We start from the raw sequence: 27,971 nt of genomic DNA, 5'->3' as shown, positions 1-27,971 counted from the left end.
GTAGGTACTTGAGAGAGGGCCAATATGACCAATGATGTTATTATGCTTAGATATTTATTGAGCATCAAAAGAATACCAGAACACTAGGCGCACAGTACAGGAGCAGAACTGAACCCTGGTCTGTTCCATGATAATCTTGATTCAAAGCTCTCTGGTGCTAGAGAAAGGGAAGTGACCCTGAACCCAACTCATCCTTTGAGCTGGCAGAGCTGAGCCTCCCTCTGGTTGTTCAGTGGTAAGAGGCCAAAGTTGAGGGGCATCTGGAGACATGGTGACCAAGTTCTAGTGCTATGGATACTTTCTTCTTGTGTTTGGAGAAAAGCAATGGAAGCTGTAGGTAGCAATACTAGAAGGGTCTAGGGCATGACCCAGCAGCAGGCTTGCTTGAGGTACATATGGCAATTTCTTAGGCAAAACCAGTTACTCTTAGCAACCCCATTGTTGGCAAAGAAGACATGTTGGACTAACCAGGAAGAAACAGCAGGGAAAGGGGCCGTGTAGAATGTCTGGGTTGAATAGGCAATTATGTCAATAGACACCAGCCCAGTAGGACATTTTTAGCAGACAATCTTGCCCTTGGTGGCTAGAAGCTCATAGTCCAGGGGATCTGTATGCAGCAGACAAGCATAGTCACTGTTGATCTGGGTGATGATCTGGTACTCCTGGCCCAGGCAAGGCTCATCAGAGTAGTCATTGCCCAGAGTCTGGGAAGCTGGTTCTTCATTGGAACAGCCACTTGCGAAGAGGGCCACCCTCATTGTTTCACCAGAGCCACTGGCCTTCCTGGCACGAAACCTATGGTCCAAGAGCCCACCACCCATGAGAAGAAACTTGAATCTTGTACCTTGGTTTCCCGCGTTTCTGCCCCAGTTATTGACAACTGACCATCAGGCACCTGCCACCCAAGGATTCTAGGAACAGAGGGCTAGTGGACTTGGATTATTTTGTGTGTTCACTGGGTCAGGACAGTACCACAGGAGGTGCTTTTGAGAGGGAAGAAAGTTGTTCCCTGACCTTGAAGGCCTCTGGGCTTAATGTTTGGTCTGTACCAAACCCCCTTGCCTCTATGCCAATAACCAACAAACTTGAGGACAAGGAACAGGCCAAAAGGTAGAAGATGAGAAGCTATCTTACCTGGCCACTTCATAGACATGATCTAGAAAAAAAAAAAAAAAAAGAATCAAGTCAGAAGTCTTCATAGGGAATGGGTAAGGGCCAAATGCGAGTCCTTGTGAAAAGAAAAGGGAAGAGGAGACAGAAAGGGGGATCTCAATATGTCTCAGCCTTCTAACAAATAGGAGCTGTTAGGAAGGTGGGTTGAAATACAGATTTACCTGTTTTTCAACAGATGCAGATTTATTCGGGGAAGGAAGAGGAAGCACACTTGATCACTGTCATCTTTGGCACAATCTGGACATTTGGCTAGAGCTTGGTGAGATGGGGGGAGGGACACTGGAACTGGATCCACTCTCCACCCAGGAGTCTTGTCAAATATCCTTTAGGGAGTCCTTATGAAAAACTTGGCAGCCATTCAGAGCCCAGACAAAAGGGCCTGAATTATCAGTCTGATGCCCAGACTATAGCTTCAGTCATTCTCAAATGCACTTATCCCCATCCTGCATCCAGGAAAGATCTTGGAATAAGTCACCATTGCCCCCTAGTGTCTGTGGAGGAGAAGTATCTACATTCCATGTAGGCTTAAAAACTCTGTAACCTGGTACAAAGATGGATGTCTCTCAGTACCGCCCTCTAGGTGCTTGTAATCTTTCAGAGATGCAACTGGGAATGTATACATTAAACCACAATAAAGCAAAAACAGAATGCTACAGGTCTTTTGTTTTGTGATAAAGCCTTAAATTTCCATGTCTTACCTCCCTGATTGGCCCGGCACCTTTCATACTGTAGGATCTTTTTCATTTTTATATGCCTAGTGCAAGGTACATAGTAGGTACTCAGAAGCTACATGTTAAATTGAGATGATGCCCTGAGGCTCTCTCCCTTATAGAGAGATAGAATGCAGGAATTCTGGAAAGGCAATCCAGGAAGGAAAAAGTATAAAGACATGAGGTGTGTCACCTATTTGCCTGTTTGACTCCAGTGACTGGGAATGAAATTAGGTCTAAGAGAATGGTGGGGGTTGACAAGATAGGCCAGAGCCACATTAGAGAGGGCCTTCAATGGGGTGCTACATTTTGACCTCTGTCCTCTGAGTCATGATAAACCCTGGACTGTTTTTGAAAGGGAAATAATCTAATATGGTTACAGTTTATACTCAGTCTCATTGAGACTATGATGAATGTTTTCCTTTTAGTACTCCTAGGATTTGTGGCAACTTAAGATATCTCCACTTCCAAGTTTAGCCTCACGGATCATAGCCATGGTAATTGGCCAAGACAAGAGTTTTTACTTCAAACCCAGGAAAAGGAGAAACTCAAGGCTTCCTCCTCTTTTTGGGTTGGAGAGACCTATGGTAGAAATCAGACTATTAGGGAGTAGGAGATACTTCAAAGGAAGAGACACACAAATGCTAGTTAAAATGACTAATGCAAAAGGAATTGAGGTGTAGTTAGGCTTTACTTAAAAATAAACGTTAAGATTCTCTTTTTCCTCTGTTGGCAAACAGATGTTAAATGACACTGACAACTACACTGTAATCATATCACTGCCTGGCTTAAAATTTTAAATGATTTTTAATGCAAGGCTTAGAGAAGAAATTCCAAATTCCTTAACGTGTCATTCAAGACTTTCTAGAGTCAGGAATGAACTTATCATTTCCTTTGTATTTGTCTATTGCTTGGCTACATGAAGTTTCTCTATTGATGACTCCACTCACATTTATCTTTTACAATTTCACCCCTTTATTCATGTAATTTCATGTATTTATAGAATATTGTCCCCTTTCCATGGCTTTCATCCCCCAAGTCATGATCTAAGTCCACCTCCTTCTGAAAGCCCTTGATAATTATTCTACCCCTAACTCATTCTCCTATCCTTTGGATCCCTTTAGCATTGATTAGCTTCTCCAAACTTTAACTTCATAGCCTTTATAGCTATGTATTGTTATTGATAAACTTCATGACTCTACCTTGATTCCATTAATTAAACTGTAAATAACTTGAGGCAAGTGATTGTGACTTCTCCTTCTCCTCATTAATAATCCACTATGTAGATGCTGTGCCAGGTTGAGTAAAAAGATTTGTGAATTAACTTTCATATGTTGTACTCTTATTGCATGTCTGTCTCCATGGATTCCCTATCCTCACTTTCAGTATAGGCTGGGGACCCTTTGAAATGCCTAACATAGTGCTTGATACAGAGTTTATGCTCAACTGTACTGCTGAATGAAAGAATAAGCAAAAGCCACCCATTCATATTCATCACTCACCCTGTTGGGATGTCTTCCGGCAGACCATGATATAAGTCATGGTGATGAACACTATACAGCACAAGGAGATGATGAGAATTATGGCAAAGATAGACAGGCCTTTTCCTAGGGGGCAAAACAAGACCAAATGGTATCCAGTTGAAAACAGTCCAGAAACAGAGACTCCAAGGATCAGTCCAGACTAGCTCACAGTTCTTTCTTTTCCATCTTCTCCTAACTTTCTTAGCTAGCCCAGAGACAAACAAAACCTTGGATCCATGAGAAAGACTTGAGAAAAGCTAGAGACTCCATGTATGTGCAAGTTATTTCAGATCCACTCATTGTTGGCTGATTGGCCTGGGCATTTGAACTAGTACTCCATGTTTTCCATGGGGCCAAGAGGTTTTTCACATTTTCTTAGGAGAAAGTGTTTCCCAGATTCACAAAAACACTACCTTATTGAGATTATGATCAATTACTTCTAGTCACAATGATTCTTTTATTCAAACACTCTGCCCAAGTATTCAGATTTCTTAATCCTCAAAACATATTTCCACTGAGTCTCCTGGGTTACCTATCTAAATCATGCCTACAAGTTGAAGGAAACCCCTGGACTAGGCTTCTGGTCCTGGATCTGTTATTTATTTGCTGTATGACTGTGGTAGGCAAAATAAGGGTCCTCCAAAGACGTTCACATTCATATACCCAGTATATTAGTTTACATTGTAGGGAAGAATTAAGGTTACAGATATATTTAGGGTTGTTAATTCATTGACTTTGAAGTGAGGAGATTATCTTGAAATATCTGGGTGGGCTCAATGGAATCTCAAGGGTCTTCCAAAAGTGAAAGAAGGAAAAAGAAGAGGAGATGATAGTGAGATATTTGAAAATGCTACATTGCTAGTTTTGAAAATGGTGGAAGGTAACCAGAAGCCAAGGAAAGAAGGTAACCTCTAGGAACTGAAAGGAGGACAAAGAAACTGATTATCCCCAGTCTCCAAAAAGCCCAATTATACCTTAATTTTATCCCAGTGGGTCAGACTTCTGATGTCCAGAAGTATAGGATAATACATTTGTGTTATTTTAAGGTGCTAAGTATGGGGTACTTTTTCAGCAGTCCTAGAAGGCTAAATACATAGAAGTCATAGAAGAATAAATACAGTGACTTTAATCAGATTTTTGACTAATACCTTAGTTTCCCCATAAGTTCAATGAAAAGATTGGATGATGTCTAATGCACTTGTAGCTATAATATTCTGAATCTAGGGAGTGAGGTCAGGGGATATGGATGGAGAGGGAAAGGAATCCAAGTATCCTTAGGATTTACTGCTGCAACTGACTTTGTTTTCTCTAGATCCCAAAATATTATATCTTAGAAATCTGGTATTTGTGGTCCTTAGAGCTCTGATTGGAGTTGAGAGAACCCAAGCTATAAAATGATACAGATCAAGGGAAGGTTCCTCATGGGAGAGAGTCAAGTTGTAAAATAATTAATAGAGGATGTAGGACATAAACCCCAAATATTAGAGTATCCATTCCTCCAAAAGTTATTTTCTCATCTTCTCAAATCAACTGTCTTAAGAAATATCTTCTAGACCCCCTTCTTCTATGGATATTGCCAAAAGAGACATGGAACTATGGAAGTCTTCAAGCCAAAAGTGACACCACAAAAATGGAACACAAAACAAGTTTAAGTTGTGACCTGAGACAACCAAGAAACTCTGCAACCAGGAGGGCAGAAGTACAGAGGCATTAAGTCTACCATCAATGACACACAACCAGAGGATAAGACCAGGAGTGATAGTAATCAAACTATTATGTACCTATCAATCAAAACAGATACCTACTCTAGACCGGGAGTCTTAGAGGTATCCAGGCATCAATACTTTTGTTGCAGGACCATGGGGGTGGTCTAGAGAGTTCTGAGGGATGGGCCAAGGCAGTCAAGGTGATAATGGGAAACAGTGGTTAAAGGAAATACCTAGCATCAACTACTATTGTTGATGAAATAAAATGATATAAAATACAAGTATTTCATTGTTTTAATAATCAATGTAGTCATACCACTGCATACTAGCTATTAGCTCCAGGTGAAAACCCAAAGAACTTATCTTTGGGGTGTGCATCTCTGAGACTTTGACTTAGCGATCCTTGAAACTTTGAAGGAATCAGAAATCAGCTACAGGCTGCTTGGTGACCTCTGAAGAATAACTCAAGTAGTGAAGCCTTGCCACTACCCTTACCTGGTCCAATGCCCGTTTCCCTAGGAGAGCTGGCTGAAGCCATAGTCCCATTCAAATTTTACATAGAATGTGTAGGAAGTATATTATTATGCCAACAGAGAACTAAGAACACATCTATCACTACCCTTAAACCTATTCTGACTTTGACCATCCCTGTATCCGTATCTTTCCCTCTCCATTCTCCATTTTATCCACCTCATCTGTCTCTAGGACCTTTGATCATAGCCTGGCATATAGGAGGTAACAGTTTGTGGAGTAGAATGACATAGAATAGTGTGTATAGTGGAAAGTTTTTGTTTCAAAGTTAAGAGCCAAAAAGGAATAATAGAAGTGTTAACATTTCCCTTACCTGGTTCAGCACTTGTCTTTCCAATATAACCATCCACTTCAGTTATTCTGCCCCAGGATGTATTCACTGTGGATGTTGCTATAACAACAGGATTATTAGGGTCAGAGACCTCTCTTCCAGATAGGAAATTTTAAGATGGAGGGTGGCTACAAAGATTGCAGTTCTTCCTTGGGTATCTGTGCTAAGATTTCCAGAATTCCTGGCCATGTCATTGACCACTATTATTGGGTTGGCCAAAAAGTTCATTTGGGTTTTTCCATAATACCTTAGAGAAAAACTTGATTGAACTTTTTGGCCAATTAAATACAATAATGTGATAGCTTACTTTTTTTTTTTTTTTTTACTGCTGGTGGGAAGAAGGGCCATAGAGGAGAAAATATATACCTAAAGTCCCATAGCAATTCAGACTAGGAGAAGAGCAGAAGTCAGTTTTCTTTTTCCACTTTTCCTATAGGGTTATTCTTTTTGCCTCAGACATTTTTACAAAGATATATATATATATATATATAAATTATTTATTTTAAATAATAATAATTTATTAATTATTATTTATTTATTATATTTATATAAATATAAATTTATCATATATAAATATTTATTATATATTTACATATATTTACATATATATTTATTTATATATTTACATATATATATGTATGATTCACTTCTTCGTGACCCTTAAGTCTTTTTATTTCCATGTCTTTATTACTATGTTCCTTATGAAGAACCCAATGACCTCTTATTACCTGTCTAATGGCATTGAGCCTCCTCCCTTGGCTTCCATGACACCATTTCAGACCTTCCCTGTTCCCACAGAACCCCAGTAAAACTCACCTTCCAAGGGGGTTTGCATGGTTGGAAGTGACTTAGTCTTGGTATCAAGTGGCTTTGAGGAATCTGCAAGGAAAAGGGAGTCCATTCAAGGGTCCTGGCACCCCTGAGAGAACAGCTGAATGCTTTAGGAAAAAAATGGGAAATAAGTAATGGCCAGTCAGATACTTAATTAATCTGGATGGGGAAAATATTTTGTTTTAACTAACTTCCAGTTGAAATTTAGCTACATATTCTCTTGAGAGGGTCTTAGAAGTATTACAAAGAAGATGGCTGTGGTGAGTTAGTAAAGATAACAGAATAATAACCTTCAAATACTTACTTCACAAAAGGAGTGAAATGACTGACAAAATTTTCCGTAACTTTTTTTTCTTTAAGATTTTGGGAAAATAGCCAAAAATTTGAATCAACCCAGGTAGCATTTATGGAAGAAAAACACTCCAGTCTTGTTAAGTACAGCAAGTATTGTTGCATTTTAATTTATCCCAGCTCTATTACCCTGTCCCAGGCCAGTAGTAGCCTTGAAAATAAGCCTTGTTCAAGATACTAGACTGAACAAAACAGATTTAATTCCCCCCAAAATTGTCATTATTTGACTTCTGTGACAATTCCCTGAAAGGCCTGATTCAAAAAGCTTCTCTTTATTGGTCATTCAGTGCTAAAACTCTTTCCAGGGAAAGGGTGTATTTGTCAGACAGATGCCTGGAGCATTAGACAACGACTGAGGTAAACAAGAGACTTGCCAAAAAGCTTAAAAGCAAAAAAAGTAATTAAATGTTCAGAGACTTTGAAAATCTCTCACACATTCCTGGAATCTGGAAAGCCAAGACGTGCATAAGGTTGTGTGCATGCTCAGGAAAGACATGAGAATGTCATATGTTCTTATCTCTGACTAGCCTTGAGGCTCTGCATTAGCAGGAAATGAAGGCTACAGCACAGTTATAAACTTACTGGGTAAGCATTGAAAACAGTTAAACAGGCAACAGAACCCTTGGAGTTTTAATGATTTCAAGTATTTAAAGAAATATCTGTCCAATCAATAGTTGACCACTGAATTGATCAGAGACTTCAGTGGTAATCCATGACAAAGAATACAAGAGACTACATAGAATTAGCTCAGACAGTCATTGAACAAACAAATAGCAATTAGTACAGAAAGCAGTGACAAAAGCAAGCCCTGGAGAGAGAGACAGAGACTCAGAATTCTAGATTTGTCACATTATATTTTCAACAAATTATGAGACATGCAAAGATACTAGAAAGTATGGAGCTTCTGGTTCAAGATGACAGAGTACAGCACCATCTCCTTCTGCAACAGAACCAAAATCAAAACTAGCTGTTGAACAATCATCAACAGTAGGGTGCTGGAACCTACCAAAAAAAGACACCCCACATCCAAAGACAAAGAAGCCATAGCAAGATGGGAGGAGGGAAACAATCACAATAAAATCAAATCTCTTACCCACCGGGTGGGTGACCCACAATCTGGAGAAAAATCATACCAAAGAAGTTTTCCCACTGTTCTGAAGGTTCTGAACCCCAAATCAGGCTCCCCAGCCTGGGGACCCAACAAACAGATTGGGAATACCCAGGGAATCTGACCTTGAAGGCCAGTAGTATTTGATTATAAGACTTCCACAGGACTGGGAGAAACAGAGGCTCCAGTCTTAGAGGGCACAAACAAAAGCTTATGTGCACTAAGACTCAGAGGAAGGGAGCAGTGAGCCCACAGGAGACTGAATCAAAACTCCTTGCTAGTGTTGGAGGGTCTCATGTGGAGGCGTTGGTCTGCAGGGAATCACCACAGGGATGGGGGCACTGGCAACATCAGTCTGGGAAGGCCCCCCTTGGTGTAAATTCTCTTGGGTTGCCATTAACCAGACCACAGAGCCTGTAGACCCAAGGGCTGGGTCACCTCTGGCCAAAAAACTACCAGGAAGGGAATGCAACCCCACCCATCAGCAGATAATTGGATTAAAGCTTTACTGAGCAAGGCTTTGCCCACCAGAGCAAGACCCAGTTTTTCCCACCACCAGTCCCTCCCATCAGGAGGCTTACACAAGCCTCTTAGACTCCTCCATCAGAAGGCAAACAGAGAAGAGAGAAGAGGCACAGTCTGATGGCGACCAAATTATGGGAAGTTAATCATCATGAAAAAATAGAAAGTTATGTCCCAGATGAAAGGACAAGATAAAACCCGAGAAAAACAGCTAAATGAAGTGGAGATAGGCAAACTTCCAGGAAAAGAATTCAGAGTAATGATAGTGAAGATGATTCAGGATCTCAGAAAAATAACAGAGGCAAAGATTGAGAAGATGCAAGAAATGTTTACCAAAGACCTACAAGAACTAAAGAACAAACAGATGAATAATACACTAGAAGAAATCCATAGCAGAATAACTGAGGCAGAAGAACAGATAACTGACCTGGAGGACAGAAAGTTGAAAATCACTGCAGCAGAAGAGAATATAGAGGAAAGAATGAAAAGAAATGAAGATAGCCAGATAAAAAAATAAAAGATAATTGCAATTGCAAGCCATAATGGGAACATGATTATCCTAATAATATAAAATTATTACACACAACTCAGGGGGAGGATCAAGCAGAGTGATAAGTGGAAGTGCATACATGCACATATTTTCATCTACTCAGCCAGTCTATGTCTATTGTTTGGTGCGTTTAATTTATTTGCATTTAAGGTATTTACCCTTTATAATTTTCGTGTTTTGGGTTCATTTTCTGTAGATCTTTTCATTCTCTTGCTGCCTGCTTGGAGAAATTCCTTTGTAAAGCTGGTTTGGTGGTGCTGAATTTTCTTAACTTTTGCTTGTCTGGAAAGCTTTTGATTTCTCCATCAAATCTTAAGGAGAGAGTCTTGCCAGGTAGAGTATTCAGTTTTTCCCACCACCAGTCCCTCCCATCAGGAAGCTTACACATATATATATATTTTAGAAAACCTATGAACTTTTGCCTAACTAAAAAAAATGTTTGACAGTTTGGTTCCACTTATTTGACTTAGTTTGAATAGAATGCTAGATTTATAATTAAAAAAAAAACAGGCAAAAGGTTTACTGTGTAGCATGGGGAAATATAGTCAATATCTTACATTATCCTATTATGGAAAATAATTTCAAAGATAATATATGCATGTATGTATAACTGAATCACACAAAAAAATTCTACATTTTGAAATTTAGTATTGTTTGCCAGTTTTCCTAAATGTCCTATGGATATTTAATAGCAGCATATGAGATATAAAATTTTAAATACATTTTGTAGGATATAAAATTCATGTAAATTTATATAAATAGAAATCAACTGTATTTAAATTATTGACTACATCATCAAGATGCTCCTATTCTTATATTTTCTGCATTTGATAAAATATTCTCAGAGATATGTTAATATTTCTCACATGATTATATATATTTTTCTTTTCCCTTATATTTCTTCTGAGGTTTTTGCTTTATATGTCTTTGTTTCTTTGCTGTTAGGTATCTCATGGTTTATGATATCAATTTTTGTGAATTTTGTTTTTTATCTTTAAAAATATTCATCTTTGTTTAATTTAAAAATAAATAAAGTTATTAAAATTTAAAAAAAAGAAACTAGAAAATATAGTCCATCAACATGTTAAGAAAAAAAGCAATGAATAGAAGCTTTCTCTGAGGAAGTACAGATACTGGACTCATTAGAATAAAATACTTTAAATCAACTAAATTTGTTATTTAAAAAAAAAATAAAGGAAACTGTGTCCAAAAACTAAAATAGTGAGGGCAATTCAAACCAAGTTGTTGTTCTGTCACTTAGTTGTATCTGACTCTTTGTGACCCCATGCGCTGCAGCACACCAGATTTCCCTGTCCTTCATTATCTCCCAGAGTTTGCTCAAATTCATGTCCATTGAGTCAGTGATGCTATCTAACCATCTCATCTGCTGAAATGTTCTTCTCCTTTTCTCTTCAAATTTTCCCTAGGATCAGGGTCCTTTCCAATGAGTCTGCTCTTCCCATCAAATAGCCAAAGTACTGGAGCTTCAGCATCAGTTCTTCCAATGAATATTCCCATTACCTTAAGAATTTTCCATACTTTGTGGGTGTTAATGCACACAGTGAAAGGCTTTAGTGTAGTCAATGAAGCAGAAGTAGATATTTTCATGGAATTCCTTTGCTTTCTCTGTGATCCAACAAATGTTGGCAATTTGATCTCTGGTTACTCTGCCTTTTCTAAACCCAGCTTGTACATCTGGATGGTATCAATTAATGTACTGCTGAAGTCTAGCTTGAAGGGTTTTGAGCATAACCTTACTAGGATGTGAAATGAGTGCAACTGTATGGTAGTTTGAACATCCTTTGGTATTGCCCTTCTTTAGGATTGGAATGAAAACTGGCCTTTCCTGTCCTGTGGCCACTGCTGAGTTTTCTATACTTGCTGACATATTGAGTGTAGAACTTTTACAGCATCATCTTTTAGGATTTTAAATAACTCAGCTAGAATCCCGTCATATTCATTAGCTGTGTCTTTGGTCATGTTCTTAAGGCCCGCTTGACTTCACACTCCAGAATGTCTGGCTCTAGGTGAGTGATCACATCATCCTAGTTATCTTGGTCATTAAGACCTCTTTTGTAGAGTTCTGCCACTTCTTAATTTTTCTGCTTCTGTTAATTCCCTACCATTTATGTCATCTATCATGACAAACCTTAAAAGAAATTTTCCCTTGACCTCTCCAATTTTCTTGAAGAAATCTCTAGTCTTTCCATTCTACTGTCATCTTATACTTCTTTGCATTGTTCATTTAAGAAGACCTTTTTATCTCTCCTTGCTATTCTCTGGAACTCTGCATTCAGTTGGGTATATTTTTCCCTTTCTCCCATGCTTTTCAGTTCTCTTCTTCCCTCATCTATTTGGAAAGCCTCCTCAGACAAACATTTTGCCTTCTTGCATTTATTTTTCTTTGGGGTAGTTTTGGTCACTTCCCCCTGTGCAATGTTACAAACTTCAAACCAAGTGAAAATGTTATTAAACAAAAATTGTAAAACAGGAACAAACTAGAAATCCTGGAGATGAAAGATACAATAACTGAAAACATGCATGCTAAGTTGCTTCAGTCATGTATGACTCTGCAATCCTATGGACTGTAGCCTGTCAGATTCCTCCCTCCATGAGATTTTCCAGGCAAGAATACTGGAGTGGGTAGGCATGCCCTCCTCCAGGGGCTCTTCCTGATCCAGGAATCAAACTGGCATCTCTTATGTTTCCTGACTTGACAGTTGAATTCTTTACCACTTCCGACACCTGGGAAGCCCCAGCTGAAAGAATGAAACCCACTAAAAAGAAGAATTCACTAAAACAGATTTAAACAGGCAGAAGAAAGAATGAGTAAAACTGGTGACAATTGAAATTAGCAGATTAGAGAAACAGAAAGGGAAGTGAATAAAGAAAATGACCAGCACCTCAGAGAACTGCAGGGCACCATCAAATGCACCAATATACACATAATGGAAGTTATAGAAGAGGATAGAAAAGTATAGACAAAATATTTTAAAATGCTTGTAATGTCAAAAAACTTTTGACATTTTAATTTTTTATTGACATTTTTATTTTTGTTACTTTTTTATTCTTGTTCAATTGTGTCTGACTCTTTGCAACCCCATTGACTGCACCCCCATCTGACTCTTTGCTACCCCATTGACTGTAGCACACAAGGCTTCTCTGACCTTCACTATCTCCCTGAGCTTGCTCAAACTCTTGTCCATTGAGTCCATGATGTCATCCAAACATCTCACCCTCTGTCACCCCTTTCTCCTCCTGCTCTCAACCTTTCTCAGCTTCAGGGTCTTTTCCAATGAGTCTTCTTGGCCAAAGTATTGGAACTTCAGCTTCAGCACCAGTCCTTCCAATGAATATTTGGGACAGATTTCCTTTAGGATTGACTGGTTTGATCTCCTTGCTGTCTAAAGAATTCTCAAGAGTCTTTTACAACACAACCATTCAAAAGCATAAATTCTTTGGTGCTCAGTCTTCTTTATGGTCCAACTCTCACATCTGTACATGACTATTGGAAAAATGATAGCTTTGACTAAAAAGACTTTTGCAGACAAAGTAATGTCTCTGCTTTTTAATACACTGTCTAGGTTTGTCAGAGCTTTCCTTCAAAGGATAGAATGTCTTAATTTCAGGACAGCAGTCACCATCCACAGTGATTTTGGAGACCAAGAAATTAAAATCTGTCACTGTTTCCATTGTTTCCCCATCTCTTTGCCATGAAACAGTGGGACTGGATGTCATGATTTTCATTTTTTTTTTAATACTGAGTTTTAGGCTAGCTCTTTCACTCTCCTCTTTCATCTTCATAAAGAGGCTCTTTATTTCCTCTTTGGTTTCTGCCATTAGGGTGATATTGCCTGCATATTTGAGGTTGTTGATATTTCTCTTGGCAATCTTGATTCCAGTTTGTTATTCATCCAGGCTGGCATTTCACATGATGTACTCTGCATAGAAGTTAAATAAATACACATACAATGTGTTAAAATGCAGAGACATCACTATACTGACAAAGGTGATACCACTGTAATGGCAGAAACCGAAGAGGAACTAAAAAGCCTCTTGATGAAGGTGAAAGAGAAGAATGAAAAAGCTGGCTTAATACTCAACATTCAAAAAACAAAGATCATGGCATCTGGTCCCATACTTCATGGAAATTAGAAGGGAAAAAAGTAGAAGCAGTTGCAGATTTTATTTTCTTCGGTTCCAAAATTACTGGTGATGGTGACTGCAATCATGAAATTAAAAAACACTAGCTCCTTGGAAGGCAAGCTGTGACAAACCTAGAGAGCGTATTAAAAAGTAGAGTCGTCAGTTTGCAGACAAATTTCTGTATATTCAAAACTATTGTTTTTCCTGTAGTCATGTACAAATATGAAAATTGAACCATAAAGAATGCTGAGTGCTGAAAAATCGATGCTTTCAAATTGTGGTACTGGAGAAGACTCTTGAGAGTCCCTAGGACTGCAAGGTGATCAAAAAGTCAATCTTAAAGGAAATTGGCTCTGAATATTCATTGGAATGGCTGATGCTTAAACTGAAGCTACAATACTTTGGCCACCCCATGTGAAAAGACAACTCATTGGAGAAGACTCTGATGCTGGGAAAGATTGAACGCAAAAACAGAAGCGAGTGGCTGAGGAAGAGATGGTTAGATAGCATCACCGACCCGATGGACATGAGTTTGAGCAAACTCCAGGCGATAGTGAAGGACAGGGGAGATTGGTAGTCTGCAGTTCATGGGGTCTCATCACAAAGATTCAGACATGACTTAGCAACTGAATAACAACATAGCAGTATTATTTTCCATCAGTCTCCTAAAACAAAAGAAGCAAAAATAAACAAATGGGACCTAATTAAGTCCTTTTGTACAGGAAAAAAAAAATCAATGAAACAAAAGACTGCCTACTGAATGAGAGAAAATATTTGCAACTAAGAATGATAAAGTGTTAATGCCCAAAATATACAGACAGCTCATATAACTCAATAAAACAACAACAGCAAAAAATAACTCAATTGGAAAATGGTCAGTTCAGTTCAGTCGCTCAGTCATGTCCGACCCTGTGCAACCCCATGAACTGAAGCACGCCAGACCTCCTTGTCCATCACCAATCCCTGGAGTTCACTCAAACTCATATCCCTTACGTCAGTGATGCCATTCAAACATCTCTTCTTCTGTTGTCCCGCTCTCCTTCCGCCTTCAATCTCTCCCAGCATCAGGGCCTTTTCAAATGAGTCAGTTCTTGGAATCAGGTGGCCAAAGTATTGGAGTTTCAGCTTCAGGATCAGTCCTTCCAATGAATATTCAGGACTGATTTCCTTTAGGATGGACTGGTTGGAACTCCTTGCAGTCCAAGGGATTCTCAAGAGTCTTCTCCAACACCACAGTTCAAAAGCATAAATTCTTCGGTGCTCAGCTTGCTTTGTAGTACAAATTTCATATCCATACATGACTACTGGAAAAACCATAGCTTTGGCTACATGGAACTTTGTTGGCAAAGTAATGTCTCTGCTTTTTAATATGCTGTCTAGGTTGGTCATAACTTTTCTTCCAAGGAGCAAGCCTCTTTTAATTTCATGGCTGCAGTCACCATCTGCAGTGATTTTGGAGCCCACAAAAATAAAGTCTCTCACTGTTTCCACTGTTTCACAATCTGTTTGCCATAAAGTGATGGAACCAGATGAAATGATCTTAGTTTTCTAAATGTTGAGCTTTAAGTCATCTTTTTCAGTCTCCTCTTTCACTTTCACCAAGAGGCTCTTTAGTTCTTCACTTTCTGCCATACGGGTGGAGCCATCTGCATATCAGAGCTTATTGATATTTCTCCCGGCAATCTTGATTCCAGCTTGTGCTTCATCGAGCCCAGCGTTTCTCATGTTGTACTCTGCATATAAGTTAAATAAGCAGGGTGACAATATACAGCCTTGACATACTCCTTTCCCGATTTGGAACTAGTCTGTTGTTTCATGTCCAATTCTAACTGTTGCTTCCTGACCTGCATACAGATTTCTCAAGAGGCACGACAGGTGCTCTGGTATTCCTGTCTCTTTCAGAATTTTCCAGGGTTTGTTGTGGTCCACACAGTCAAAGGCTTTGGCATAGTCAATAAAGCAGAAGTAGAAGTTTCTCTGGAATTCTTGCTTTTTCAATGATCCAGCGGATGTTGGAAATTTGATCTCTGGTTCCTCTGCCTTTTCTAAATCAAGCTTGAACATCTGGAAATTCATGGTTCATGTACTGTTGAAGCCTGGTTTGGAGAATTTTGAGCATTACTTTACTAGGATGTGAAATGAGTGCAATTGTGTGGTAGTTTGAGCATTCTTTGGCATTACCTTTCATTGGGATTGGAATGAAAACTGACCTTGTCCAGTCCTGTGGTCACTGCTGAGCTTTCCAAATTTGCTGGTATATTGATTGCAGCACTTGTACAGCATCATCTTTTAGGATTTGAAATAGCTCAACTGTAATTCCATGAACTCCACTAGCTTTGTTCATAGTGATGCTTCCTAAGGCCCACTTGACTTCACATTCCAGGATGTCTGGCTCTAGGTGTGTGATCACACTATTGTGATTATCTGGGACATGAAGATCTTTTTTGTATAGTTCTTCTGTGTATACTTGCTACCTCTTAATATATTCTGCTTCTGTTAGGTCCATGACAATTCTGTCTTTTATTGTGCCCATCTTTGTATGAAATGTTCCCTTGGTATTTCTAATTTTCTTGAAGAGATCGCTAGTCTTTCCCATTCTATTGTTTTCCTCTATTTCTTTGCACTAATCACTGAGTAAGGCTTTCTTATCTCTCCCTGCTATTCTTCGGAACTCTGAATTCAAATAGGTATATCTTCCCTTTTCTCCTTTGCCTTTCACTTCTCTTCTCAGCTATTTGTACGGCCTCCTCAGACAACCGTTTTGCCTTTTTGTATTTCTTTTCCTTGGGGTTGATCTTGATCACTGCCTCTTGTACAATGTAATGAACCTCTGTCCATAGGTCTTCAGGCATTCTGTCTAGCAGATCTAACCCACTGAATCTATTTGTCACTTCCACTGTATAATCGTAAGGGATTTGATTTAGGTCATACCTGAATGGCCTAATGGCTTTCCCTACTTTCTTCAATGTAAGTCTGAATTTGTCAATAAAGAGAGCATGGTCTTAGCCACAGTAAATTCCTGGTCTTGTTTTTGCTGACTGTATAGAATTTCTCCATCTTTGGCTGCAAAGAATATAGTCAATCTGATTTCAGTATTGACCATCTGGTGATGTCCATGTGTAGAGTCTTCTCTGTGTTTGCTATGACAGGTGAGTTATCTTGGCAAAACTCTATTAGCCTTTGCCCTGCTTTATTCTTTCGCCCAATGCAAAATTTGCCTATTACTCCAGGTATGTCTTGACTTCCTACTTTTGCATTCCAGTCCCCTATAATGAAAAAGACATCTTTTGGGGGTATTAGTTCTAGAAGGTCTTGTACGTCTTCATAGATCCATTCAACTTCAGCTTCTTTAGCATTACTGGTCAGAGCATAGAGTTGGATTACTGTGACATTGAATGGTTTGCCTTGGAAATGAAAAGAGATCATTCTGTCATTTTTGAGATTGCATCCAAGTACTGCATTTCAGACTCTTTTGTTGACTATCATGGCTATTCCATTTCTTCTAAGGGATTCTTGCCCACAGTAGTAGATATAATGGTCATCTGAGTTAAATTCACCCATTCCAGTCCATTTTAGTTTGCTGATTCTAAAATGTTAATGTTCACTCTTGCCATCTCCTTTTTGACCACTTCCAATTTGCCTTGATCCATGGGTCTAACATTCCAGGTTCCTATGCAATATTAGTTTTTACAGCATCAGACTTTACTTCCATCACCAGTCACATCCACAACTGGGTGTTGTTTTTGCTTTGGCTCCATCTCTTCATTCTTTCTGGAGTTGTTTCTCCACTCTTCTCCCGTAGCATATTTGGCACCTACCAACCTGGGGAGTTCATCTTTTAGTGTCCTATCTTTTTGCCTTTTCATACTATTTAATGGCTTTCTCATGGTAAGAGTACTAGTGGTTGCCATTCCCTTCAGAAGATCTGAATGGTCATTTTTTTTTTTTTCCAAAGAAGTATACAGAGGGCTAACAATCCCATGAAAAGTTGCTAAGCATCTTTAATCATCCAAGAAATGGAAATTAGAACCACAATTTGATGCCACTTCACACCTATCAGAATGGGTATTATGAAGAAAATCACAAATAGCAAGTGTTGATGATGATATGGAGAAAGGGGCACTGTAGCACACTCTTGAAGGGAATGTAAAAGTGTTACAGCCACTGTGGAAAACTACATGGACGTTTCTCAAAAAAAAAAAAAAAAAAAAACTAAAAATAAAACTATCATATGACCCAACAGTTCCACTCCTGTGCATTTATTTGAAAAAAAAAAAAGAAAAAAAATGCACTCCAATTTTTATTGCAGCACCATTTACAATTGCCAAGACATGGAAAGAACCTAAATGACCATTATCAGATAAATGGATTAAAGAATGTGTGAATGGGGAGAGGAACAGGCAAGAAGGGGTAGATAATTAAGAGTTACAAGCTATTATGTATAAAATGAATAAGCTACAAGGATATATGGTAGAACCCCAAAATATATAGCCACTATTTCATAGCAACTATAAAGGGAGTATAACCTTTAAAATTTGTGAATCACCACATTGTACACCAGAAACTTAATATTGTACACCAACTATACCACAATAAAATCAATGCAAAAATCCTAAATAAAATATTAGCAACCATTAAAAAAAAAAGGTAGCTGATTTCTTATTGAAAACAATGGAGGTCATGAGGCAGAGGGCTTACATATTCAAAGTATGTGCATACTAAGTTGCTTCAGTCGTGTCCAGTTTTTTGCAACCCAGTGGACAGTAGCCCACCAGGCTTTTCTGTCCATGGGAGGCTACAGGCAGAAATACTGGAGTGGGTTGCAATGCTCTCTTCCAGGAGATCTTCCCCACCCATGGATCTAACTCTCATGTCTTATGTCTCCTGCATTGGCAGGCAGGTTCTTTACCACTAGTGCCAAATGAGAAGCCCCATTCAAAGTACATATTCTATCAATCAGTAGTTCTATATTTAGCAAAATTGTACTTTTTCTAGAATTGGAGAATAACATAGAATGTGAAGTATATGTAGGACAGAGATGAATCAGGTGACCAGACTCAAGGAACCATGTTGAGGTGGAAGAGAAGGCAGGTAGAAGTAGCCAAGAGAAAGTAACTTGGATCAGAGAGCAGGAAAGGACATAACTACACTGGGCCTCAATTTCCTTATCCGTCAGTAGAGGTCAGTTGTGAGCACTGCCTAATAGTTTTATTGCCTGTAAACATGGACTGGAAAAGGAATAGACAGGCTGATTGGTTGTTAGCAAGGTCATGCCCAAATGGGCTAGAAATGCACTTACAGAAAGGTGAGAATGTTCAACTTGTCTCTTTATGAAACACACATTTTTTTTTTTTTTTTTTTTACTTTCTGGCCATGTCTTTCTCTGCTTGACCAGATTGTCATCTCTCAAAGAACTGGATCAGTGTCCATAAATGTCTCTCAGGATGAGGCTGCCCTTATTCCTTCCTAAACTAACAGACCATAACTTACAGCACACACGTCCTTACTACATCTAAACTTTGGCAAACAAATCCCTGCAGGCCAAACAGGAGTCTCAAACCAATATCAGCCTCCTAACCCAAGTGGGAGGGGACCCAAGTGTTTACTTTTGTTACACTGAGATATCCTCTGAGGATAAAAATTTCAGGAGGCTCTGAGGATAGTTTCCTAAAGGAAGTTAGCCCTCAATGTGTTTTGGGAAATGAAAACCTTCTTGGAATAAGTATCTTCCCTTCCAAGGAGATTTCTTGAGGGGCAACAAGATTCATTTGGCCATATCACTGCTGGGCTGTTCATTTAAATCCCAGTGTACAATCTTTATGTACACAGTTTGCAGGTTTCCAAATAATTCTGTAATAAACATTCAAACCTTGATTAGACGTCAACCAGAACTTGCATTTGGCTTTAGGGAAAAAGAGGGGAGATTTAAAGAAACTATGCAGAGATGAGGGCTTTATTTCATAAAGCAAAACTGAATAACCAACCAACAAAATAGAAACAACAACAGCAAAAAACCCCATCAAAGCACAGCAAAAACAAACCAATAAAAATTATCCCAAAAGGTGCCCAGGAACTGGTATAGGTTCAATCACAAAAGGCAATAAGACATAGTGGAAGAACATGAAATCTGAGTACAAATCCTTCCTTGAACTTCCAAGCAGTAAGCCCCTGGACAAGTAGATTTCCCTTTCTGACTTGTAGTTTCTTCTTCTGTAAAATAAGGGTAATGATAGCTATCTCATGAGATAACTGTGGGATTCAATGAGAAAACATGTGCCAACTTCTTGTGCATTGTATATGGCAAATAAGGGTACTTAGTAAATATTACTTTTCCCTTTACCATCTTCATCTACCTAACCTACATCATGACAGGCAAAGTCTCCAGTGTTATTGTGCCAGTCCAGAATTTTTCTTTAGTAATTGAACAACCCAGGACTCCCTCCCCACTCTGCCCCAATCAATTTTCTCTGGGATAAGTACATTATGGTGATATATCTCTGGAACAATTTAGTCCACTGAGATTCTCACCAAGAAAGAATGTTGCTCACCTTTGACCACAAATTTCACAGTGTTACTGTGCTGCTCAAAGCCTAACCAGCCCTTGAGAGTACAGAAATAGGAACCTGAGTCATCTACCACTGCAGACTTCAAAAGTAAGATACTGAAGATTCCTACTTTGATGGGTACTTGGTTGCTAGTCTATTCCTTGTATAAAACATAACTGATTGGGGGAGAACCCCAAGCCTGGCATTGAAGGCTAATCCTCATTCCTTTGGGTACTGTGAAGCCATAGCCACTGCCAGTCATCAGTGTGGGTTTAGAAACAGATACTGCAAAGGGAAGACAAAAGAGGAGGCTCTGGGAAGTTACAAGGATATGAGAACACAAGGCTGTCATCCATGTTGAGTCTAGGGTTATGAATATCTCTGCAAAGGGAACTAAAAAGGGCTGCTGATGTGGGGAACAAAAAGGAATAAGACAACTTAAATAAAAAGAATTTCCTTGGAAAGAGTAGGTATCATTTTGTATTATTTGGGGATTTGTGCTATCTGCAGTTAAAAAAATCAACTGACTAAAACAAAGCCCAAACAGATTTTTGTTTTGGTTTGGTTTTTCATTTTGCTCTGTTTGCTTGTTTTTGTTCAGAGTTTTTGGTTTATCTGAAGTTTTGGATTAGCAGGGGTCATATTTTGTAAAATTGTCAAGCTAGCTAAGCTTATCTTGACTAATCCATGCATACCCTTCCGCAGAGTTTCTCTGCCAACATTTATCCATTCTCTGATAACCTTATCAGATATACTTATTTTTATGAGTTTTCAGAGAGTCCAAGGATACAATCAGGCTATCGGTGCTGGAATTTCTGGGACACTTGAAGGAGTAGAGATCTGAAGGCCAGAAAACCTTCCCAACATTTATTAAATTCTGCCATGAGAGTGACAACCCTGAGAATATTCTGTTCACTACCTCTGATTAGCACATATCATTGAAGAGAGACTATGTAGAGGTAAACTAAGGACTCTGGGTTTCTCAGGATTTTCTAGGATTATAGTCCTTTATTGGGTCTTTGCTTACCAGTACTTTCTTAACAACCACAGTGACTCACGTTTCTGGACCCGGAGTTCAATGATCTTATCTTTCACAACTTGGTTGCCATCAGGGGTCTGCCAAGTGACTTCACATGTGTAGTGGCTCCGGTCATCCATCTCCAGGGTATTCAGTTGGAGGGACACATCTCCTGGAACCTCATGATTTACACGCAGGCGGCCCCGGTATTTTGCTTGCTGGATATGGTCTCCGGAGGGGTCACGTAGAAAAATGGTGACTGAGTCAGATCCACGTTCTACCAGCCACTTTACTAAGACTTGTGTATAGCCTTGCAGAGGACCATAGGTACAGGGAATATTTACATCCCCTTTCCAAGGCCCTGTCACACTCTGAGGCACTTGCAGGATGGGATGTCCTGAAGAGCGGGGAAGAGAAGAAGGAAGAAGACACAGATGATACACTCATCTGAGAACTAAGATGGCAGTGACAGGCTTCAAGAGGGTTCTGAGAAACACACCCTTAACTCATACATTCAGATTCCCATGATCTTTTGTTCTCTGCCAGCTCTCATCAATCAGAACCAGTCCTTAGAAGGAAAGCCGTAAAGTTTTTTTAGCACTTGTGAGTTTCAAGTTCTTTTCCTGTCACTACCTTGCTTTGAAGTGACCCTGTGTAAGTCAATTTACACCATGGTAGACCTATTTTTTTCATATATTATATAGAAATTCTGATTGGAATGATCACTAAGGATCCTACAAACTCTAATATTCTGTAAATCCATGAAAAAAAATCTCTTTCAACATTTTCCAAAAGAAGCATGGGAGCAAACGCTGAGCAATCAGGTCTGAGCTATTTTACTTCATGTAATTATGCACTTGGAGAAAAGCGGTGGCTTCAGGGTTCAGAAAGAAAGGACTATCTACCCTGCTTATTCCTCACTGCTCCCTCAGAAACTCTCAGTGATTGGGTCCTTGCACTAAAATTATTTTCTGGAAGGGAAGAAAGAGGTAGGCAAAGGACAATTCTCAGGGTGGAAACTGGTATAAGATGCATCTCTGTTTAGCGAAATCATTAGTTATTGTTAAATGCTAAAAACATGCAATTTGTAAGCTTGACATTTTTTCTGATTTCTATCCTTTCTTTATCTTCCTTTTGGTTTCTCTGAGATCTCAGAAAAAGTACATTGGAAAATTTTATTCTGAGGAGGAATGGAGAGGAAACTATCTGGAAGGGAAAAGGTTCTGAGTATAATCCTAGAGTTGACTGGTAGGAATGGTGGTAGGGCCAAAGGGTGATTTTTTTCTTGGCTTGCTCGGAAAGGAAACTAAGAGGGAAATGTTGGGGGTGTTGAGAGAGACACCACATTCCATCAACAATTTCCATCCATAAGCTCATATCTTGAAGATTTTGTGTTTTATTTAACTGAAGTCAGGAACGATGGATTGCATTTAGATATGTCTTTATATCTCTCTTAGGAGAGGTAGTTTCAAAGTGTAGAAAGTAAAAGAGTTAGTCACTCAGTTATATCTGACTCTTTGCAACTCCATGGAGTGTAGCCCACCACACTCCTTGGTCCATAGAATTCTCCAGATAAGGAACTTGGAGTGGGTAGCCATTCCATTTTCCAGGGGATGCTCCTGACCCAGGGATCAAACCCAAGTCTCCTGCATTGCAGATAGATTCTTTATTGTCTGAGCCACCAGGGAAACCCTCAGCAAATAAAAGATTTTTATATAACCTAAGATTCCCAGGCTTTAATCAAGCAGAAGAAAGATAGAGTGGGGGCATGTTTTTTAGCTCCCAGAATGTATTGCCAAATACCAGGGCTTCTATCAATGGGAATGCTAAAGTCTAGCCTTTGGTCTGTGCCCTCAACAGAGACTCTAGTACAACTCCTTTAAAACCTGCTGGGACCGACGAGCCCTCTACAGGTTGGAGCTGGGTAAACGACTCCTGCTGCTCGGCCTCACCAATGCAATTTTGAACTGGGGTATGTGGGGCTATGCCCCTGTCAGTAATAGACAGACTCCCCTGGTGGGTATTGTCACTCCGTTATGGGGACTTTAACAACAGAAAGGAACTTTCCTCTCTCTCACCAACCATAACCTTTCTTTGCCCTCTGGTGTTAGAAGAAGCCATCAATGGGCCAGGGACATAGGGTTACATTTAACATGAACACCAGCCTTACGGAGATAACAAAGGCTTATACCTCATATATGAGAATTAAAGAGGAAAAGGGCTCCCTTACAAAAGGGGGACAGGCCTCCCGGTACCTTGAGCAATACTACCAGGTCTGGGATGAATATTTCTAGATGACTCCTGAGAAACGACAGTTGATTGCCCCTGCTACTATTTGCTGGGAACAAAAAGAACAGAAAGTTGGATTTGAAGACCATCCCCTAGACCCAAAAGAATTGTTATTTGTCCCCTGAACAAAGTAAACAAATCTTGGAAGTTACCTATCACCCCAATCAGTCTGCTCAGTGGCCCGGTTCTGACTGGAAATATAATCCTGGAATCCGCTGGGTAGCCCCCAATGGAACCCAGTGGCTCTGTGGGCTTAACTTATGGACATGGTTACCAGTTGGCTGGGTGCGGCGTTGCACATTACGATTTGCTTTCGCCCATGGCAGAATTAAGCCTAGCCTACACCAGCCTCCAGTAAACCTGCCTTATCTGCATGCAAGATGGACACGATCTGTGTTCCAATGGTGTGACTATCTTGCTGCCTTGTTTATACCCTCTGTAGGGACAACGGATATCATGGTTAAGGTAGAGGCCTTAACTAATTTCATTAAACAGGCCCTCTTAGACAGTAGTAAAGCCATCCGAGCTTTGAACGAAGAACAGATTCAGATGAGGAAGGCAGTAATTCAAAATAGGATGGCATTAGACATACTCACAGCAGCCCAAGGAGGGACTTTGGTGAATGGTGTGTACATCCCTGACCTGTCTGAAGATGTATCTGCTGCCTTGGAGGATATGCAAAATCAAGTGATAGCCATGTCTAATGAACTGTTGTTATAGTAATCTTGATCATACTGCTTTGTGGGCCCTGCTTCCTACAATGCCTTGTGAATTTTGTAACCCAGAGGTTGACAGCATTCTCTCATGTGGGTGGCAGGAGGGCTAAGGTACAATATATCTCAATAAATGATGCTCGTTATGGAAACTAAGAGCATCAAGAGGGGGGAATGAAGAAGGAATTCATAGGGCCTGGACTCCATCTCAGGCCTGTCTGTGCTGATCCTGCGCGGCCGCTTCTCCAGTGGACTCTGAACTCTGTGCTTAGCGCCTGTGGGAATGACAATGGAAGGATAAGACCCCCCTCTGGGCAGGGGAATCTTGAAGAAGAGAAAACAGACACTAATGACCCCTGCCTCCGGACACTATCTATCAGAATGTAAGCACAGGCTTATCAGTTATTAACTATTTGGAATGTAACTGTGGGCTTATTGATTATTGACTGTTTGAACACATAACACGTGAATGATGGGGTTATTGTAGTTGTATTTACCCTTCCTTTGTTTATGTAAGTCTCAAGGGAATTGGGGTAGTGGGTTTGGACACATGGGGTATAAAAGATTTTCACAAATGCTGGTCGGGGCCCTTGGCTAAGAGGAGATTCTGCCTTGGGCCCGCCGGTGTAATAAACTGCACTCCACTGAAAAAAAAAAAAAAAAGAAAAACCTGCTGGGACCTACCAAGTAATAGGTCATCCCTTGGTTGTAGGGAAACTAGAGAGGACACTTTAGCAACAAGGCAGCTTGTCAGCCAATGTGAAATGTAGGTCAAATTAATAAATACTCATCACTTTCCTGGAAAGTTGGGTAGGGGAAAATCTATTTCAGGAAATTCCCAACTCTTGGGGAAACACTTTGCCCATTGTGGATCCTTGCAAACCACCAAATGGTGAGGTATTTGGTACAACAGGGTTTGAAGTACCAGGCAGGATGGAATTTGGAGACTTCCAGTATGGCATAGCTCGAAGGGCTTTTGGAATCCATCTAGTCATATTCCCTCATGGTACATATGCACAAGCTGAGGCTCAGTGAAAGAAAGATGCTTACTCGAAGTTATACAGAAAGTAGGGGCACAGCCAGGCCTGGAGGACTAGAATGAAGTCTTTCAGATGCCACACTGCCTCCTTACTTTTTAAACTGATTAATCTATAGCCACAACTGAAACCAGAACCTTGTTATCTGGGCCTATTTGATATGGTTTAACAGTGCTATCCTAGGGCTGGAAAATATCCTCCTGACAGCCTAAAAAATAATTCTCTCATCTGCCACCTCCTTTCTGAGAAATCTTTCCCCGAACTTCAGAGCTTAGCTCTCCTCCCTCAGGAGACTGAATATTATTCAAATATTTCATCCCTTCAGAAGAAAGAAAAGGGCTGGGCATCAACTCAAAGGGCTTTGTTGGAAAATGTTTTGACTTGAGAAAGAAGGGCTAGTACTGGGGCCCACACTAGTCCTGGGACCTGGATTTAAGAAGTAAAGAGAGCTGTGGCTTGTGTGATGATCCTAAAGCAAGGAAAGGCCTGGTTTGGGTGGGAGGTTAAGCCCCTTTATGAGATCCGTTATGGGCTCCATTTAAAATTTTCATCCTCATATCATCAAACAGGCAGTGAGATCTTCTGATGACCCTGAACATCTGTGCCTGGCCTCTCTCCCCCTATTAGAATGCCCACTCAATAGAGGATTAGCTTACATAACAGATATTTGAAAAATGTTTATAGTGTTTATAAAATGCAAATGTTAGGATTTATTTTTATTTTTTCAACATATGTCTTAAATCGAGCGGCTTTTTAGAAATGAAGCCACAGTCCTCCAGAGCTGTCCACCTGGCAGGGTGTTTTGAGATCAGCCAAACTGATCTCCTCACTATATAGATGAGCTGGGGACACTGAGATTAAGGGAGAAGGAAGGTGTTATTGGCCATTCAGTTTGTTCCCAGTCTCAGGTCTGTAGTGTAAGACTCTCAACACAAATGAGAGACCTGCTTCTAGGTCTAAATGACCTCCACAAGCTGTGGAGGGAACAATACACACACACACACACACACACATGATTTACATTTAACATTTACAAAATGGTCCTCTGAGCTCCAGTCCTGTCTCTTTAATTCCCAGATCAAATCAACTGATTTGGAGAAAGTAGAGAGGTGCACTCTAAAATGTATTAGAGAGTGAAAATATTGTATTTGTAGAAAGAACACTAATTTTTAGGAGCATTAACTCTGCTGCTAATGCTCTGTGGCCTGGAGCAAGTTATTTTCCTTCTTCAGTGACTTAATTCAGTGTCTCTTCTAACTCTGAGGTTCTAGAATTTGATGGATGACAGAGCTCCAGGACAAGGTGATTTAATCTGAGTCATTTATGGAAAGTTGAATTCTTTCTAACCACACAAATAGCACCAAGTTAGCACTCATCTAGTCTCTCCCTCTAAGGATATGGAATAAGCAGGGATGAATCAAGGATACTTTTACCTTATTTACCTTCACTTAGCTAATACTTAGGCTTAGTTTCCTAAAGGGAGAAGGAAATGGCAACCCACTGCAGTATTCTTGTTAAGAGAATCCTGTGGACAGATGAGCCCGGTGGGCTGCTGTCCATGGGGTCGCACAGAGTCAGGTACGACTGAAGCGACTTAGCATGCATAGGAGAGGGAAATGGCAACCCACTCCAGTATTCTTGCCTGGAGAATCCCAGGGACAGAGGAGTCTGGTGGGCTACCATCTATGGGTTCACACAGAGTTGGACATAACTGAAGTGACTTAGCAGCAGCAGCAGTTTCCTAAAAGGCTATCTCAGTTCTCAAGGGTATAAATGAGGATACAGTAGGATTTCACAAAATAATGCTGCTATGAGACAGTCAATCCTCTTTTAATGTGTAAGTCCAGCATTAAGCTGGACACATTACCCTAGACAAATTGGGCCATGTCCACAGGGAAGTGAGTCATCCCAGGAAATGATAAGAATCCAAGTCCCATGAAGAACAGTTGAAGGAGCTAAAGCTGTTTAACTTGGAGAAGAGATGAATCAAAGGAACATGGTTTATGTCCATAGCATTCTAAAGACCTGTCACAATATGAAGAAGATATATTCTTTGTGTCTCCAAGAAACAGGGCTGGGATTCTTTGATAGAAGCCACAAGGGAATTGATTTAGTTCAACACAACAAAGTATTTTCTAACAGTTGATTGGATAGACTATATGGTCTGGACAGGTAGTGGATTCCTAGTCACTGCAAGTATGTGAACAAATATTCTGAGCACTTGTTCATAACACTGAATGGTGGATCTAGGTTACTTCTAAGGTTCCATCTAGCTCCTAACAACATTACTTATCCAGAGGCTGTATATATTAACAAAGATCCAAACCGGGGCACATAGAGGTAAATGTATAGTGGTAGAATTTCAGGTGAAGGGCAATAAATCGGAAGGGAATTGAGTGGTGTTGGGAACATTTTTAATGTCCCTGAGATACAACAAATACTAGAAAATAACATGTATGTTTTATAGGAGAGGATCCTTTCCAGTTTCTACCCAAACTTATCTCCTGGCTTCTTCAATAACCTCCAACCCTTCCCTCCCTTCTGCCCAAAACTGAAAGAATCTGGAGCATTGGCTGAGAACAGTCACTCATTTAGCAGGAGTAGGCTTTCCTCAGTAGGCATTCAGTCCCACCTCTCCCCACTCCCCCATTTTTGCCTGTGCCAAAAGTGGCAGCCAGCCCCCCCTTTTGCTACTTTACCATATATGACCACCAGTAGGTGGCTCAGGAGCAGCAGGCCCAGTAAGAGCCCCATCACAGCCAGAGCCACTTCTGTTCTTTCTTCTGGCCTCCTGATATTAAAAAGATGAACTCCTGATGGCTTCCAGAGTCTGTGCTTGCTTACTTCCTTTTCTTCCTTATATCTCTCACACGGACTCCCAGTCTCA

At 40.0% G+C, this 27,971-nt stretch overlaps 1 protein-coding gene across 1 annotated transcript; it reads right to left on the bottom strand.

The window, feature by feature from the left end:
* Positions 1-37: 37 nt before the first annotated feature.
* On the bottom strand, positions 38-27,971 carry VSIG4 (V-set and immunoglobulin domain containing 4). Its single transcript, XM_061136291.1, is given in 8 exon segments — positions 38-795; positions 1,135-1,156; positions 3,386-3,490; positions 5,957-6,034; positions 6,791-6,853; positions 20,031-20,312; positions 21,086-21,442; positions 27,784-27,971. Coding segments are annotated over 8 exon segments (1,200 nt in total). The 5' UTR covers positions 27,839-27,971; the 3' UTR covers positions 38-557.

The sequence above is a fragment of the Dama dama genome, chromosome X (assembly GCF_033118175.1).
Source record: "Dama dama isolate Ldn47 chromosome X, ASM3311817v1, whole genome shotgun sequence".
In the NCBI taxonomy this organism is placed as follows: Eukaryota; Metazoa; Chordata; class Mammalia; order Artiodactyla; family Cervidae; genus Dama; species Dama dama.
The sequence above is the reverse complement of the archived record's forward strand: the minus strand, read 5'-3'. Positions and strand labels throughout refer to the sequence as shown.